Here is a 17349-nt window from a genome sequence, read left to right as displayed (position 1 = left end):
GATTCATCATCAAGCTTCAATGATGATTCTACCCTTTGGATTCATATAGTTGAATGAGAACCATTGAAGATCTTCTCTTCATTGTTCTAAATTCATCTACAGGTAGTGATGGTCACAATCACCCCTTCAACCTTATTTTCTTTCGGTGGCCGTATTCCATATTTTCCACAAAAATGGACGGTTCCGATCGTCGGAACACAGCATGTGGGCCCCAGCGACCGACACACTCTCGGTTCCGATTTGCGACGGAGGCAAAACGAACACCGATAACAAAAAGCCCTCTCTCTTTTTTCGTCCCTCTCCCTCTCTCACCCCATCCCTCCCCAAAACCCTAACCCTAATTTCCTTCCCCACATCCAACAATGTCGTCTTCCTACGACTACGACGATCCAAATCCTCCATCAGCGGGCCCCACCTCTGCATCCTACGATGATCTGGGCTACGACCCCAACTTCGTCCCGGACTCGGTCAAGACCTTCGTGGTCCACCTCTACCGCCACATTCGCGAGAAGAACGTCTACGAGATCCACCAGATGTACGAGGGAAGTTTCCAGAAACTCAGCGACCGGATGTTCAAGGAGAGCCCCTGGCCGTCCGTCGAGGCCGTGGCCCCCTACGTGGACAACGATCACGTTTTCTGCCTCCTTTATCGGGAGATGTGGTTCCGACATCTGTACGCGCGGTTGGCCCCCACGCTCAAGCAACGGATAGATTCCTACGACAATTACTGCAGTTTGTTCCAGGTCGTGCTCCATGGCGTGGTGAACATGCAGCTCCCGAACCAGTGGCTGTGGGACATGGTCGATGAGTTCGTTTACCAGTTCCAGTCCTTCTGCCAGTACCGGGCCAAGATGAAGAACAAGACCGAGCAGGAGATTGCACTTCTTCGCCAGTACGATCAGGTAATTTTGATGATGGACCGGTAATTTTGTGAATGAACTTAAAAGAATGAAAATTGCACAAATTTCTATGTACCAGATTGAATGATGAAAATAAATAAATATACAGATGATAGTGTAGGAGGATCCACATAGTAGATAGAAGAAAACTACCACGAGCAATCTAAACCGCCGCTGGTCATGAACCAGAGATCACATAATTCACCCTCTGGGCGATTTTTGTTAGATTGCTAAGACCCCATGTTTGTCGTATTTAAAATTTTGGTTCTAGATGGCACTTCGTTATGTATGTTATATATAGTAATGGATTTAATGATTGATTTTGAGTCTAAGTTTAGTAGAAGTGCTTGATTTGGGGTATTGGGGTTTGAAGGAAATTGGATTGCGCAATTTCTTTTCCTATGCATGCACATGATCACTGTGCATGTGAAGTAAATCTATGTATGTCCAGGCTATCTAAATCGTGCCGATGTCCCAAAAATCTCACTTGTAGTCTTGCTACTTGTACATGCCTGTATGTTAGCAGTGCCTTCCGGTGCATACTTGCACATGTACTGTGTGTGCTCTTATTTCGGATGCATTTATCTAGACAGTTGTATATTGCCTCATATCCAATGTGAATTCACCAATGATAGTTATCGGTTCTTTGCAGGCATGGAATGTGTATGGTGTGCTCAATTACCTGCAAGCCCTAGTGGAGAAATCCATGATAATCCAGATCTTGGAACAGGAGAAAGAAGGCCTTGAACAGTTCACTGCTACTGATGGGTACGATTACAATGGTGGTAGCAATGTTCTAAAAGTGTTGGGCTATTTCAGCATGGTGGGATTGCTGCGGGTTCACTGCCTGTTGGGTGATTACCATACCGGTCTGAAGTGTTTGATTCCAATTGACATCAGTCAATCTGGTGTATACACCAGTGTAATTGGAAGCCATATTACTACCATATATCACTATGGGTTTGCGAACCTTATGTTGCGGAGGTATGTTTGCCTTCTATTGCCTTTTCAGTTTTGTCACCTGTATCCTTAAGGCCTTGTTCAAACTTCCATTTAGTTAATGATCTACAACTTTTGTTGTTTAAGTTTAGGTGGTTTGAACTTGGTTTCTTAATTTTGTGTTATTCATGAAATTGGGTGAGGCATCAACCATTTACTCACTCTTATCCAAAATTTATATATACTTTATGCTCTGGTTGTAATCCCTTTAACACATGTTAGAGTTCCTAAAATATTAAAATAATATCAAAAGCTTTGAGGTTTTTCACATTTTACGCGTCATCATGCTAAACAACATTATTATTTAGACAACATCATCGTCTAAGCATCATTCCAATTAATTGCTGTCAGCTGCATGAATCCTGTTCCGCCACTTTTGGGATTTGTAATAGTTGTGGCAAAAGTTTCAAGCTGGCTGCCAACCGGATGCAACCTTGTCCTTCATCCAAGCTTGGGGCTGGTAATGAGAGCACAAAACTCCCACAGGCGTTATTCACCTTATTATATGTAGTTAATAGTGTTTGTAGAGTAAAATTATTATCCACAAATATAACATGAAATCGTTTGAGAGATGTGGATGATGTCTAGGTGGGTTATAGTGGTGAAGAAATGAGATATAAGAAGCTGATGATTGTAAGTGATGAGGAAATGAGATGGAATAGCCCAATGATTGTAAATTTTACTGAATAAAACTTGTAATGCTGATAGTTTTTTCATCTACTGTAGAGATACAGTGGTTGAGCATAAAGTGTAAATAAACTACATATGGCTATTGATGGGATGATTGGTCACCCACATGCCATTTGTGGATGGAATACGACCAACTTGAAGAGTTTGGTCTCCTCCAAGATTTTTATATGTTATTGATATAGATATATTGGATCGATGATTTACGAGTGGGGACCTTGTGAAGGATGTTGCTTTTAGAATTAGAGGTGAAGGATGAAGTGGAGCCGTGCCTCTGGAGTTTTATGTGATTGCAACATACCAATCAAACTGAAGGGGAGATTCAATAGGATAGCTAGAAGACAGGTCATGCTTTATGTGACAGAATGTTGAGTAGTCAGGGAACAAAATGGTAATAGGATAAGCATAGCTGAATTAGGATGTTGGGATGGATGAACGTAGCTGAAATGAGGATGTTGAGATGGATGAACGTAGCTGAAATGAGGATGTTGAGATGGATAAGCAGCAAGACAGGGAAAGGATGGAATTAAAAATGAGTTCATTTGAGGGAACTTGGGACAAGCACTGATAGGTAACAAGAGGATGGAAAGTAGACTAAGATGGTTCGGCCATGTGCAACAGAGAACAACAATTGTACTGGTTAGGATTGAGTTGGTTCAAGTTGAAGGCTCTAAAAGTTCAAGTGGAAGGCCCAAATTGATGTGGGTGGAGGTAGTAAGAAAAGACTTGATGAGGAAGGGTGGGGAAAAGGGAGGATTGCGTGGAGGTGGGTGTTGTTAGCTAGCCTATGGGCTCTATGGAGGGAGAGGAAGGACGCTTCAACAATGTTAGCGGGATCTTTGCTAGTGTTGTTAGGCGGGCCAAGTTAGATGTTTTGGAGAGGATTGCTTGGAGGTGGGTGTTGTTAGCTGGCCTATGAGCTTCCTTGGGGGAGAGGAAGGATGCTTATGCAATGTAAGTGGGATTGTTGCTAGCATTGTTAGGTGGGCCAAGATAGATGTTTTGGATTAGCTTCAGTCTCCCGAGCCTTGGTAATGCAAGGGAATTTTCACACTGGGCTCGAGTGGGGTTGCCTGTGGGATGCATGGGCACACTTGGGGTTGGCGGCCCATGTGAGGCCAGTGTCTCGTGTGAGGCGGTACCCATGTGATTTAAGACCCATGAGGGGGGTTCGGCCGAGGTCCTAACCCATAAAATGTGGGGCCTGGGCTATGAGATAAAGGGATTGATTCGCCATGCTCTAACAGTTCGAGCTTTTAGAGCAAGCAGTTAATTGTCCTGTATCAAATTGGTATCAGAGTGGGAGGTCTCGTGTTCGAGACTCCTCACTGGGGGTGATTAATGCAGATGCATTTTCACACCGGGCTCGAGTGGGGTTGCTTGTGGGATGCAAGGTCACACTCGGGGTGAGCGGCCCATGTGGGGCGGGCCCCACTCATATGAGGTGGGCTTACCCGTATGAGGCGGGTGGCTCGTGTGAGGTGGTACCCATGTGATTTGGGGCCCATGAGAGGGGTTCGGTCGAGGTTCTAACCCATGAGATGTGGGGCCTGGGCTATGTGATAAAGGGATTGATTCGCCATGCTCTAACAGTTCGAGCTTTTAGAGCAAGTGGTTAATTGTCTTGCATCACTTGAGAGATTGTTCTCTTGGACATCTTTATAATTCTTTAGCCATTTCAGCTCCTCATTTATAACATTGTTGTCTCAAAAGAATAGAAGAAAAATAAAAGACTATGACCTATGGTTTAACTGAGGATATGGTCCCTTGATAGAATGGAATAGCGGAACAGTGTTCGTGTAGCTATCTGCAATTAGTTGGGATAAAGCTTAGATTTTGATGATGATACATGGGTTGTATTCTTCACATACATGCATATAGGAGATCAAAGCTATACATACTATGGCAGATTTCACACATCTATCACATTTTCCCTCAGTTCCCTTCCTATTGCTTGGTTCTTCTTTCTCTTTCTAATTAAGTTAATTAGAAAGCTACTGGAATATGCATCCAAAGTCCCTTATTTGGGCTTACTTTTCAAGATTTTAGTCTCTAAGTTATGATTGATCTTCAAAAGTGGTATATATTCATCCTCTATTCAGCTGCATTTGATTTTCACTTTTGTGCCATGCCACTGGCTTCCGGTTTTACCGAGAATTTTCATCTAATTTGTTCAAAAGTTAAATATAGCTTATTCATTCAATTATTTATTTTTCTGTTGCTTCTATAGAGAAAAATTATTCAAAGTAAACACTGCGATAACTACATCGTTGTTTTTTTTGTAATTACTCTATTATGCTTCTTAGAATAACTATATTGTATCTCGAGCATATTCTATGGAATTAAAAAAGATCCTAAGAATTATTAAAAGGTTTATCTGTACCAAATCAGAAGATTTGAAAGTCCTTGGTGTCTCTGTTGTTTGTTCCTTGGAACATTATTTATTTTTTGGCAATGACATTACTTGTAACTGTAGTTTACTCTCCATGTCATTCATAGTTGGTAAAGTTTACTTCCGTTTGAGCTCCAATGCATTGGTGAGTGTCTTTGCAGGTATGTAGAGGCAATAAGGGAATTTAATAAGGTTCTGTTGTATATCTTGAAGACCAAGCAATATCATCAGAAATCCCCGCAATTTGATCAAATTTTGAAGAAAAATGAACAGATGTATGCATTGTTGGCAATTTGTCTCTCTCTATGTCCCCAAGTGAAACTCGTTGAAGAGAACGTAAACAATCAGTTGAGGGAGAAGTATGGAGAGAAGATGGGGAGGATGCAGAGATACGATGACGAGTCTTATGCTCTATATGATGAGCTTTTCTCATATGCCTGCCCCAAATTCATTACCCCATCAGCTCCAATTTATGAGGAGCCTCTTGTAAATTACAATCAGGTATGAGCTTTCTAATTCACATCGTTTTCCCTTGTTCTTTAAGTTATATCCTTCTATTTTAACTCAGGAAGTTGGATTCAGCTTTGGGATCTGTTTATCAATTGCGAGTTGTCTCTGCTAAGTTATTTGAAAGCTCTCCATTTTATAGAAGATGGTGATCAACTCTTTGGCATCTCAGTAGAATGAGAGTTTGCATCTCAATAGGATCAGAGTTTTGGGTTGGCTTACCATTAGCCAAATTTTAATAAAGTATCATTCATATGAAATATAATTCATAATTACATTTAGAAAAAAATGTCTAAACAGATTATTGTAATATCAGTGACATATAGACCTACGGTAAGGGATTGTTATGTTACAAATTTTGTCAAACCTGACATTTTCATAAGAAAACCATAAAAAAAGGTTTTTCAGTGAGAGCCTCTGCCACAAATGCGCTATAGTATAATGGTTTGTTGGAATGGCAAATTACAAAATTTCCCTTTCACCATCCATTGAAAAGAAAATTGCAATTCATGTAAGATAGATTAAAAGACTATTTGCGGCACACTCACATGTGCACAATCAAGGTCATTCAATGAGTGGATCTCGCTTTGAACAATTCTTTTTTTTTTTGAAAGACGAAATATTATTAAGCCAAAGGCAACAACAAGAGAGACAAAAACACATAAACAGCACAGAAAATAAAGCACAAAAGAAAACTAAAAAGAAATAAAATACCACACCATCCCCATGGCTAGACCACCCAACAAACTTAAGTCAGCCCAATCCTTGAACAAACACACGACACGACCGAACACCCTAGCTAAGGAAGCTCTCGTATTGTAGAAGCAAAGATTGTTCCTTTCGGACCTGATGGCCCAAAGGATAGGTAGAAGGATGATGCACCACCTCCTCCTACCTAGAGAGCTCCCCATCTTCCCCATCCCACAAGAGGAAAAAATCTCCAATAGAGGCTGGAATAACCCAGGAAACGTTTGCCAACTCAAACACCCTCCTATGCCAGATACTTGAACAAAAGGAACAATGGAGAAAGATGTAATTAACACCCTCGGCATCTTGGAAACAAAGAAGGTACATATTGGGCAAGATATCCCGTATATGAGAATGTATAATTTCTATAAACAAATAATTAACTTGAGAAAGTTAGATCATACATGGAATTTGATGATATGTATTGATCCAATGTTGATGATAGTCATCCAATCTAGGACGTCTCTCCCTTGATCTATCCTGATATCAGAGAGATGTAGATAGTCCAAGGAATTTCCTCTGATAGGTGTCAAAGAATCCCACAATCATCTATAAGGATGGACCACACATAGATAGAGAAGATGCGAAATAATGATGAAAACTCCATCCTTTGCTCTCTTTACACTCTTTTCTTTCCTTTCTCTGATTCACACGCTCAAGGGGAAAGGGTGTTTAAGGCTTCTCATTATAACTCCTTTGAGATATGATTAAATAAATAAGAAGGAAGTTAGGGTTTCAGGGGAATACCAGTATAATACTGTCACCCTATGCACAATTTTGTAACCTACCGTGAGGAAAGTGTGTTGTTCCGCCTCATTTATGTATATACTCACTATCTAATTCCTTCATTGCCATGGCCATCAACTAATGATCATATTCCATGCCAATCAGAAGTGGACTATCAGATCTGGGCCATTAGGTTATCATCAAGTGCGATCAAAGCAGTTTTAGCGGTCATAACTTCAACAGTTAAAAACCTTTGAAAAATTGACTAAAACAATCAGAGTGTTGGGCCCAGTAGAAACTACTTAATGAGTCCCTGATTTATCCAGATCAAAGCTATACACATATTCATAGGCAAACTAGTGATCCCTTGTTGGACCGTGCAAGAATCAACGACTCCTAATGGAAGTACACAACTACATCTTACTTTATTGGCCCCTGCATGGACCTCGCAGGAAGTGCTAAAGTTGACCAATCAAGATCGTGATTCTTACACGTCCTCAAGCTCAAGGATTAATCATCTTTCGTGCATTATTAAGTCATGATCTCACGATCATAGTCCAGGCTAATGAGCCCGTAGACTATTGACTTGATCTTAATCTACCAATGTAAGTAACCAAAGATCCAAACCTGGATCCTTTGTTCATAGCACACTCACACTCTTGTGCAAGGTAAGGGTAAGGCATAAACTGACACCAAGTCAGTTCCCAATGGTTGACCGATCAATATTTGCTTACTCAAATATTAAAGAAACATCAATTTCCAGTTTTTCATTTAGTTACCTTTTGGTTGAATGAGACCTCCAGTGATGAGATGGAAAAAACTGTCTTAGCGTATATCACTCTGATGTGTTGCAGGATGCTTATAGACTTCAGTTGAAGCTGTTTCTTTATGAAGTGAAGCAACAACAATTGTTAGCAAGTGTTCGTAGTTTCTTGAAATTATATTCAACCATCTCAATTGGAAAGCTTGCAACCTATATGGAAGTGGATGAACCCACTTTAAGGTTGGTGCTTATTAATTAAATGAGAATTCATATTTGTGTTCTGATAATATTCCTTCTTGTAGTGGGGCACTCTTCTAATATTTTCATTGAGATTTATGTGCTGACAGGACGATCTTAATGACTTACAAGCATAAAACCCATACTGTTGACAATGATGGAAAGATAATCTCGAATGCGGATATTGATTTCTATGTTAATGAGGTATGCTTCTTCTTCAGATATATAATATCTATTTGTGTCTCATGAACTTGTGGAGGATGGTATTTGCATTTTGATAAACTTTATTTTGCTGAGGACAAGGCTAGATTTCATTTTGAAGTTGTTATATTTACTATACTCGTGCCGTGATTGTTTATTGAAAAAAAGAAAAGAAAAGAAAAGAAAAAAAGAAATGAAAGGAGATGAGCTCACTAGCCATTTGGAGCCAATTTGACCGAGTTTCTTCATTCCGCTCAATGCAGAAACAGTGTTTCTGCATTTTCAAACAAAGGCTGTTTTATTCAAAGTGCGCATAAGTGTTGTTTGCTTGCAGCATGTCCGCATGATAAGCTGTTACAAATACTGTTTTTGTTCAATAAACCCATGTACAATAGGCTAATTTTTTCTTGCCCTATCATTGTGGATGGAGTATGTATGCTGCTGTGGTGGCTTCTTCATTTATTAGGAAGCCTCTCTCCTGTACATTTCATCTGTGAGTGTGCACACATGCATGCATGCACACGCATACACATGTGTGCACTTGCGCATTCATGCACACAGAGGAATGATCCTCAGAGAGGCAGTGCACACGAGCTCTGTTGCACACAAAATGGGGTGGTCACCACTAAATTGTGTTGCTGACCATCAAATGCATCTCGTCAAGTTAGGCCTAGGGCCTAAAAACCAAGCTGATCCATGATTCAGGTGGGGCAAACCAAGGGAAACATTCGTGATGGGGATGCCTGCTCTTAATTCTGTAGCCTGCTCTTAATTCTGTAGAGGGCTTACTGTGCTGTGTTTGTGGACTTTGGACTGTTCAGCCCCTTCATCTGATCTGGATGAAGGACCATGAACAATAGACCATTTTGGACAATCATGCATACCTTGGTGAAATCAAGGGCAGATGTTCCTTCATAACTGTTTCCCATGGTGTGGCTCACGTCCCACCTGAATCACTAATTGGCCTGATTTTTGGGCCTTGGCCCTAACATGATGTGAAACACCTTATGGTCAGAGTGGATTTTAACAACAAATAATGGTGGAGCCCACCCCACAGACTCCATTTGTGCGCCAGAGACTCCCCTGTGCAGCAGTTTGCAAGGGAGCATCTGTGTGTCAAAGTTCCTATAAGGATGACCTTACCATAACTTACAGTAATGTTGACTATGGGTCTCACCATGATGTGCTCCAGACATCTAAACCGTGCATCAGGTGAGTCCCCTGCAGGTGAATGGCTTTCTCAAAGTACCAGGGGTATCTGGAACTCAGGTGGGCTTGATCAACTGGAACAGTTAAAAAATCATGTGTAAAACATCTAAAACGACCTTGCATTGTCCTCTTGAGCTTTGTAATGGCTAGAAATTTGGTAGGACCCCCTTCAGGTGGGACATAAAATGGATGGGTGTCATGGGTTGGATGCTCGAACCACATCTCGGTAGGCCCCACAAACAAGCTGGAAAGTTTTAATGGGTGGGTGTCCAACCTCAACCATTTCTTGTCATGTGGGCCACCTAAGTTAGGGATAGGGTTGGATTTTAGTCTATGGGCCTAACGGTGGGGACACATTGATGGACGGAGTGGATGTCCGGCACACTATGGTAGGGGCTATGGAGTTGGGAAAAATTTCCCACATGCATATGAAACTTGCATCCCCAGTGAAGATCAACAATTCCAGTTTGTGGTAAGGCAATTCTAACTTGTCAGAGAAGAAGGGAATTTGAGAGAGAAGAAGCACACTAGGGTTAGTTGTCCATCCCTTATTTATGGAATATGAGGAGATGCACAATTACAAATATGCCCTTGTACTAAAGAGAGAAAAGAGGGCAAAAGAGGAAAAATACATAATTAAAGACAAAAGAGGAAAAATAAATAATTAAAGATAAATAAAAGGAACAAAGGCACATAATCCAAAGGCCCGGTAGGGCCACACGCCCACACTCCACCTTATGCCGAGGCATAAACATCAATCATGCCTAGCTTGCCAAGAATACGTTGTCCAACTTGTACACAGTAAGAACCTTAGTGAAGATATCAACCAATTGAGCAAAGACATAATAAACTAAATGGAAATAACGCTAGCAACAACCTTCTTACAAATAAAGTGACAATCAGTGTCAATATCTTTTGTTTGCTCTTCAAAAATATGATTAGAATTTATATGAATGACAACTTGATTGTTGCAATATATACGCACAAGAGTATTCACAAAACTTCCTAATTTAGTAAAAAAACATTTTAATTGCATAATTTCGCATATCGTATTCACCACAGTACGATAGTCTACCTTAGCAGTGGGCTGAGCAACAAGTGTCTGCTTTTTAGTCTTTCAGGTAACTAAACTAGCTTAAAAAAGTACCATAGCTTGTTGTTGAGCGTTGATCATCTTTGTGAACCTACCTAATTTGCCTTAGAGTATCCATCAATATCAAGATTATTATATCAGTTATTTAAGATGCCATGAGTTGGAGAAGACTTTAATGTAGCATAAGATGTGGCAGACTACTTTAAGGTGATTGGACTACTTTAAGGTGATTGGAATGGGGAGCATGCATGAACTAACTAATTAAACTCACAACCATCGTTATCAAATAGTATAAGTGATTATATGCGACCTAAGGGCCCATTGCGCATATGCGATCACATAATCATATATACCTTCGCACATCCCTCCAAAAAAAATTACATTTTTTCATTGCAAAGCGATGGCATAATCGCATATTTGCCATGGCATAATCACCTATGCCATCACATAATGCCTATTGGTCATAAAACTGCATATGCCACTATGGCATATGCGATCCGTGCTCCCAAAATGGCATATGCTATCGCATATGACAATACTGCTTACTACATGAGATAGATCTGGGCGAGTAATAGTCAAATATATTAATTGCTCAATTGAGCATTGGTACATATAAGGATCATCAAGAAGTTCCCTATCATTTGTGCAATGCTTCTTGTTAACTTTTAATGGAGAATCAATAGGTTTGACACCAAGATTACCTATTGTAGTCAACAAATCAATGACATATTTTCGTTAAGACAAAACCATGTGCTTCTTAGAATGGGAGACTTCAATTCCAAGAAAATATTTGAGGATACAAAAATCTTTGATGTCAAACGCCTTGCTTTGATATAATTTCAAATCTGCAATACCACTAACATCATCACCTGAAACAAGGATATCATCCATATAGACACTCACAATAATGATACCTTGCTCCTGCCTCTTAACAAACATAGTATGATCTAAGTGACTGTGAGTAAATCCAATATGAATCAAGGCTTCACAAAACTTTTCAAACTAGACTCATGGAGGGTGCTTCAATCCTTATATGGCATTCTTAAGACAAAATACCTTCATTTCCTCCCATTTTCTAGCAAATCTAGGAGGAAGCATATGGATCTTCTCAGTCAAATCACTATACAAAAAGCATTCTTAATATCTAATCATGTAGAAGTCTATGTAAATTGGCAGCAAGAGGAATAATCACTCGTACAAAATTCGTCGTAGCAATAGAGCAAAGGTCTCAGAGTAATCCTTACCAAAAGGTCCGTGTAAATTCTTTAACTACAAGTCGGGCTGTATGTTGAGCTATACGGCAATTGGTATTGTACTTGAGAGCATACATCCAATGACAACCCACCAGCTTCTTTCCAGTTGATAACTTAACCATCTCTCACATATGATTCGTTTCAAGGGCAACTATCCCCTCCTTCATAGCTTGTTGCCACATAGGAGAATTAAGAGACTCCTTGAGGTTTTTAGGAATGGTGGAGGAAGAACATTCAAGGGCAAAAACAAAAGACATGCGTTGGAGATGGAATGATTAGAAACAAAACGTTGAATGGGATAAAAAGTATGTTGTCTTTTCGTTTTTCTGCAGCAACAAGTAAATCTAATAAAGAGTCTTAATGAATCAATACAATAGGCAAGCTAGTAGGAATACTATTGATACCTGTTGCCAAGGTAGCATGCTTCATGGTGTCTTACGGGAGAATTGGAGTATGAACATTTGTTCTTTCATATAGAATAAGAAACAACCGTATCTCTAACATTATCAGGTTTAGATGGGACATACACTATTTGATCAGACTCAAGGATATCAACTGAAAGAACCAGAGACTAGTGCTCCCCCTGTCCAACAGAAAAATATGAAGCTTCTTTAAAACATTTAACTTCCACAGAAACATAACGCTTTTTAGTGATTGGATCAAAACACTTATACCCATTTTCTGAAGACGAATATACCAAGAAAATACATTCGATGACCCGATTTGACAATTTATTTCTTTGAGGATCAATGTTATAGACATAACAAACAACTCGAAGGACCCGCAATGAAATTTCAAAAATAGAGAATGCCGAAAAATATTGAGTGGGCGATCGCTCAACAATAACCTTAGTAGGCTGACGACTGATTAAATAACAAGTAGTAAGAACAACATCTGACGAAAAAAATTTAGGAACAAGCATACCAATAAGAAGAGCATGCACAACTTCAAGAATGTCTACTCTATCCGTCAACATTTCTATTTTGTTATATAGGGCATATGTACAAGTGGTTCGAGAATTAATATCATGCTCCTGAAGATAAGATATCATAATATGAGAAATATATTTCTTTGCATTATTTGTTTGAAGAGTACCAATATTCATATTAAATTAATTTTTAATCCAACAATGAAACACTTCCAAATTGGAGCTATCCTCATCTCTATTTTTCATCACACAAATCCATCTTATATGAGAAGCATCATCAATAAATGAGACAAAATACTTAAATCCATTAGAAGTAATAGGAATTGGACCCCATACATCATAATGAACCAAATAAATAATTTGTACTAGACTTTGTTTCCATAGGCGGATAAATAGAGTTCTAATATTTGGCTAAAACACAAAACACAAACCTTCCACTGCAACTTGCTAACATTGCTAGACTCAACTGACTAAGGTAAAAAAGACTGCAAGTCTAGGCTAGAGGGATGACCAAACTGACAATGCCAAATATAAAGGTCTTCCTTATTGACACTAAGACACTCACTAATTTGACCTGAAATATTCGAATAAAGAACGTATAATCCGTCCTTCTTATGTCAATTACCAAGCAGCTTCTTCGTCTTTAGATCCTGAAAGACACAATGATCAACACGTAAGGTCACACTATGATTTAGGTCCTTTGTAATCTGACTAACAAATAACAAATTAGACGCAATAATAAAAACCAATAAAATAGAGGACAAGGAGAACGAGGGAGAAACATAACCGATGCCCTTTCCCCTACTAGGCGTTTGGTAGGGTACTGTTTGCTAATTTAAGCAACTTTTAATGATTTTAATTTAAGTGAAAACCTTCAAGCTTGTAGCCTGAGTGAAATCCAACCATTCTAGTGTGCAGTAAAGAGATTTTAACTTAGCAACTAAATGATTTTAACTTCAGTGAAAACCTTCAAGCTTGTAGCCTGAGTGAAAATCTATCTTGCAGAAAGGTGAAAGTTGCATGCAAATGTAGATCAAATAAAAAGCGATAACCAACCCAGAAATGACATTGTTTAGTCTATCTTACCTAAGAAACTTCTGTGTTTTAGTTTCACACTTTCACTCAGGATCATTGACATGTGGTCTGATTGGGCCCATGTGGAGTGATGGTTGGATGATCTTAACCATCCTTCAGGTGCTACTCCAGACATGATACAGTAAGAAAAACTTGTGCTTAATGGATAATTTTTCCCACAGAAGTGTATAGCTGAATGTGAACTATTTGAAGGAAAATTTTTTAACGCATCACATCAATTCAATAAATCAATGATCAGGATCATTGTTTCAGTGCGTTTATTGGATGATAGGCCAGTCTACATGGTGCACACAGGATAGACACTTTTGATTGTCCATCTTCGCATGTGGTCCCATGGGGTGCAACATCGGAAAAATGATCTCTAAACAAATTATCTCATCTGTATTTCATAAAAAAAAAAGAAAAAGAAAAAGAAAAAGAAAAAAGAAGCAAATAAAGAAAGAAAGAAAGAAAAGAAAGAAAGAAAGATAAAGAAAGAAATGGAATGGTGCATCTGGAGTGACCACATGTATTGGGTGATGTTCATACATGGGTTGGCCATGGCTACCAACCATGTCTCTTTGAGAGACTGCATTGTCGAGAGATGGGTAGGGTTTTTTTTGTTGCCGAGAGGAGGGAGGTTTTGGTCATAGAACATTATTGGTGACATTACCAAACTGCAAGGAAGTTTGCAAGGCTTTCCTAAACTATTCTTGTGCATGATGATCTATACATGTGTTCCATGCACCAGGGAAGGAAATGTGTCACAGAAATTGAGATTAGTTAATACAAAAACGCCCAAAATACTACAAAGAAATGGTTGATTTGAGTTATTATTGATGCCTATGGCACTTTTGCCAGTTTATTTTCTAAAAGGTGGAATGTGATGTTACATGGATTTTTACCATTTTGGTACTTGTGTATGTGCCCTCTATTTGTGTCTGTTGTTTAATAAGCCACCCTGAAAAAATTGAACCATGGTGAAGAACAGAAAGTCATGCTGTAATTGATTGTACCTTTTCTGTTGCATTAGTCAGCAAACACAACCTGTTTGTGGATTATGTAGAACTTTTTTGCACTTTTTTCTTTATTATTTTTTCTTCTGTTGCCTCCCAAATGCAGGATGTTGTACATGTCGTCGAATCCAAATCAACAAAGCGATATGGCGATTATTTCATGAGGCAGATCCTTAAGGTCTGTACTCCATTATCTCTCGGTGTTGATGCTGTCATTATTGCTGTTGTTTCACATGGTTGTCAAAATAGTATGATTTGCATTCGCACCATACACTTCAAATCAAACTGTAATATGTATATGATGCAAATCGTAGCCCCAGATTGCAAAATCCACACAAATCAGATGATTATTGGGTGAACTGTACGATTATCATGGACCTCATAAATGGGGCCTGTAATTACTTAAAAGATCAATTTATTATTACTATTATTTTATTCTTTTTTTAAAACCCTTTTACTTCTATACATGTAAAAGGCCCTTTCCTATTAGAATATTCTTATTTTTTGTATCTTAAGAGGACAGAAAGGAGGGAGGTTTGAGTATTGATGTGCATATTATGTAGAGGCTCTCACTTAACAGTATCATGATTTTTATTAACCCTCGTGGTACAGTATTGATGGGAATGTTAAAATTTTCAGACTTTTCTTTAAAAAAAAATAAAAAAATAAAAAATAAAATTAGAAAGAATCTTATAAATTATGATATATGTATTCCTTCTTGCAGTGCACATTGTTGGGATTATTTTTTTTCTTATTTATTTATATTTTTCGGTTTTTTTTTTTTTTTTTTTTTTTTTTTTTTTTTTTTTTTTAACAATTTACGAAATTTATTTTGACCACATTGGTGATTTTTCTTGTGTTTGTTGTGTTGGTGGTGCTGATGCTGTTGGTACACTACCACTGCCACGGCCACTGTTTTTGCTTTTGCTATTATTATTATTATGGACAGGGGATAGTTCATCACCACTTTTTAAGTTTATGGGCGGAGCATACCCCAAAGATCACACTGGTTGAATGATGCTAACCATCCAATTGATGGGCTATTATTTGGAGCAAAGGTTATGATAAGATGGTCACTGGTCTAAGTTCAACAAATGAAATTGGATGTTTAAGATTGTTTGATCACTCTCAATTTCAGGCTATGCAATGTCTAAAACCAGGCCATGATTTAGATGGTGTGGATGTATTAATTATGGTGGATGTGACACCACCACCACCTCAAAAAAAAAGTGTCATTGTTAGCCTTGCCTTATTACTGCTGCTTGTTTATGGCCTGCGGCCTGCATTCCTGTTTCCTTTTCCCTTCAAATATACTGATGCTTCTTGTTGACTGGCTTTCTACAGTTTGAAGAGATAATCAGCGAGATGGACAGAGTGAGATTGGAGTGAGTCTTCGCATCTCTGTGAGACCACAGCCCTTCCCTTCTTTTCTTTGCCTATCCTTTCTGCATCAGGTTCTCCATTACTATTCTAATTTGCTTTTGATTTTTGTGGAGGTAGATATTTATTTTTGCCAATGCTCAGATCATCTGTATGTGATAAGGAATAGTTGATTTTGTTTAGGAGAGATTCCAATTTTCATGCACTCTGGTGATCTCACTATTTAGTTTTTTTTGGCAATGGAGACCAGTTGATCCTCATTTGTGAACAGATGTGGAAATCACGTGCATAAGCACCCTTGACAAAAGCTTAATGAATAGTTGCCTGATTCAGATTTTGAAACATTTGAGTTCTGGTTGGCAGTTGGTGGATTGATACTCCAAATCACTTTGTTTGTTAAGGTAGTGGGGCTGCAACTTGGGTTCAACCTGAACCTGTTTGATCCAGCCCAAGTTTGGGTTAGGTTGTGAAGGTCCTTGGGTTGGGTCGGGATTGGAACAATAACAGGTATTTGGGTTAGGGTTCAGTCAGGTCGGCTCAAGTATAGAGGAATTTGGTTGGGTTGGGCTCTTGTCAACCCAACCCAACCTGCTGAGTTGCACCCCTATCAGGTACTGGCTCCTCTGGTTTGTTTTTCAGTTTATCAGATTCGTAGTTTTGGTTCACCCAGTCTGGACATGTTACAATGCCTGAGTTATGTTCAATTCAATATAATTCGTGCAAGTTTGCAGTCAGTCAACAATGAAATGCTGATCGAACTGAGTCGGGTTAGTTAAATCAATAGTAATGAAGCCGTGTATCAAACTGCAATTTAGTTTACTTGAAATGATATGCAGTTTCCGTATGGTTTTAAGCAAATTTGTTCAGTACAAGCTCTGTTCGGCTAGGGTGGGTGTACAGTTTGGATGGAGTGCACGAATTCAATGTTGCAGCCCTATGTCCAAGCTGCTTAGGAAGGAAGTGCTGTTTCCCACTGAATTGTCCTTGACTTGTGATCATTGTTTCCTGATTCTCGGACTGTCAGGTGGGTGTCCCAAAGGTTTTTTTTTCTAATTTATTTATTAAAAGACCATAGGTGGCCTGTTGCTTGATTGGCTGATGCCTGATTTTTCCTTAGTAAACAATGGAAATTGTTGGCCTTGGCCTTAGGAAACGAGTTCCACTACTCCACTGCAACCACTACATTGGAGGACATAAATTGCGTGGAAATCACAGCAGACCATTCAACCTGGCAGTTG

The 17349-nt window shown here is 39.0% G+C and overlaps 1 protein-coding gene across 1 annotated transcript; it reads left to right on the top strand.

Annotated features, from left to right (window-relative positions):
* Positions 1-270: 270 nt before the first annotated feature.
* LOC131256976 (uncharacterized) lies at positions 271-16371 on the top strand. The gene is made up of 7 exons (XM_058258116.1): positions 271-902; positions 1552-1883; positions 5139-5478; positions 7812-7960; positions 8068-8161; positions 14838-14909; positions 16076-16371. The coding sequence occupies exons 1-7, from the start codon at positions 363-365 to the stop codon at positions 16118-16120; spliced, it is 1572 nt and encodes a 523-aa protein (XP_058114099.1). The 5' UTR covers positions 271-362; the 3' UTR covers positions 16121-16371.
* The last annotated feature ends 978 nt before the right edge of the window (positions 16372-17349 follow it).

This window comes from Magnolia sinica, chromosome 1 (assembly GCF_029962835.1).
Source record: "Magnolia sinica isolate HGM2019 chromosome 1, MsV1, whole genome shotgun sequence".
NCBI lineage: Eukaryota > Viridiplantae > Streptophyta > Magnoliopsida > Magnoliales > Magnoliaceae > Magnolia > Magnolia sinica.
Note: the sequence above shows the minus strand (reverse complement) of the source record. Positions and strands in the feature narration are given on the sequence as shown.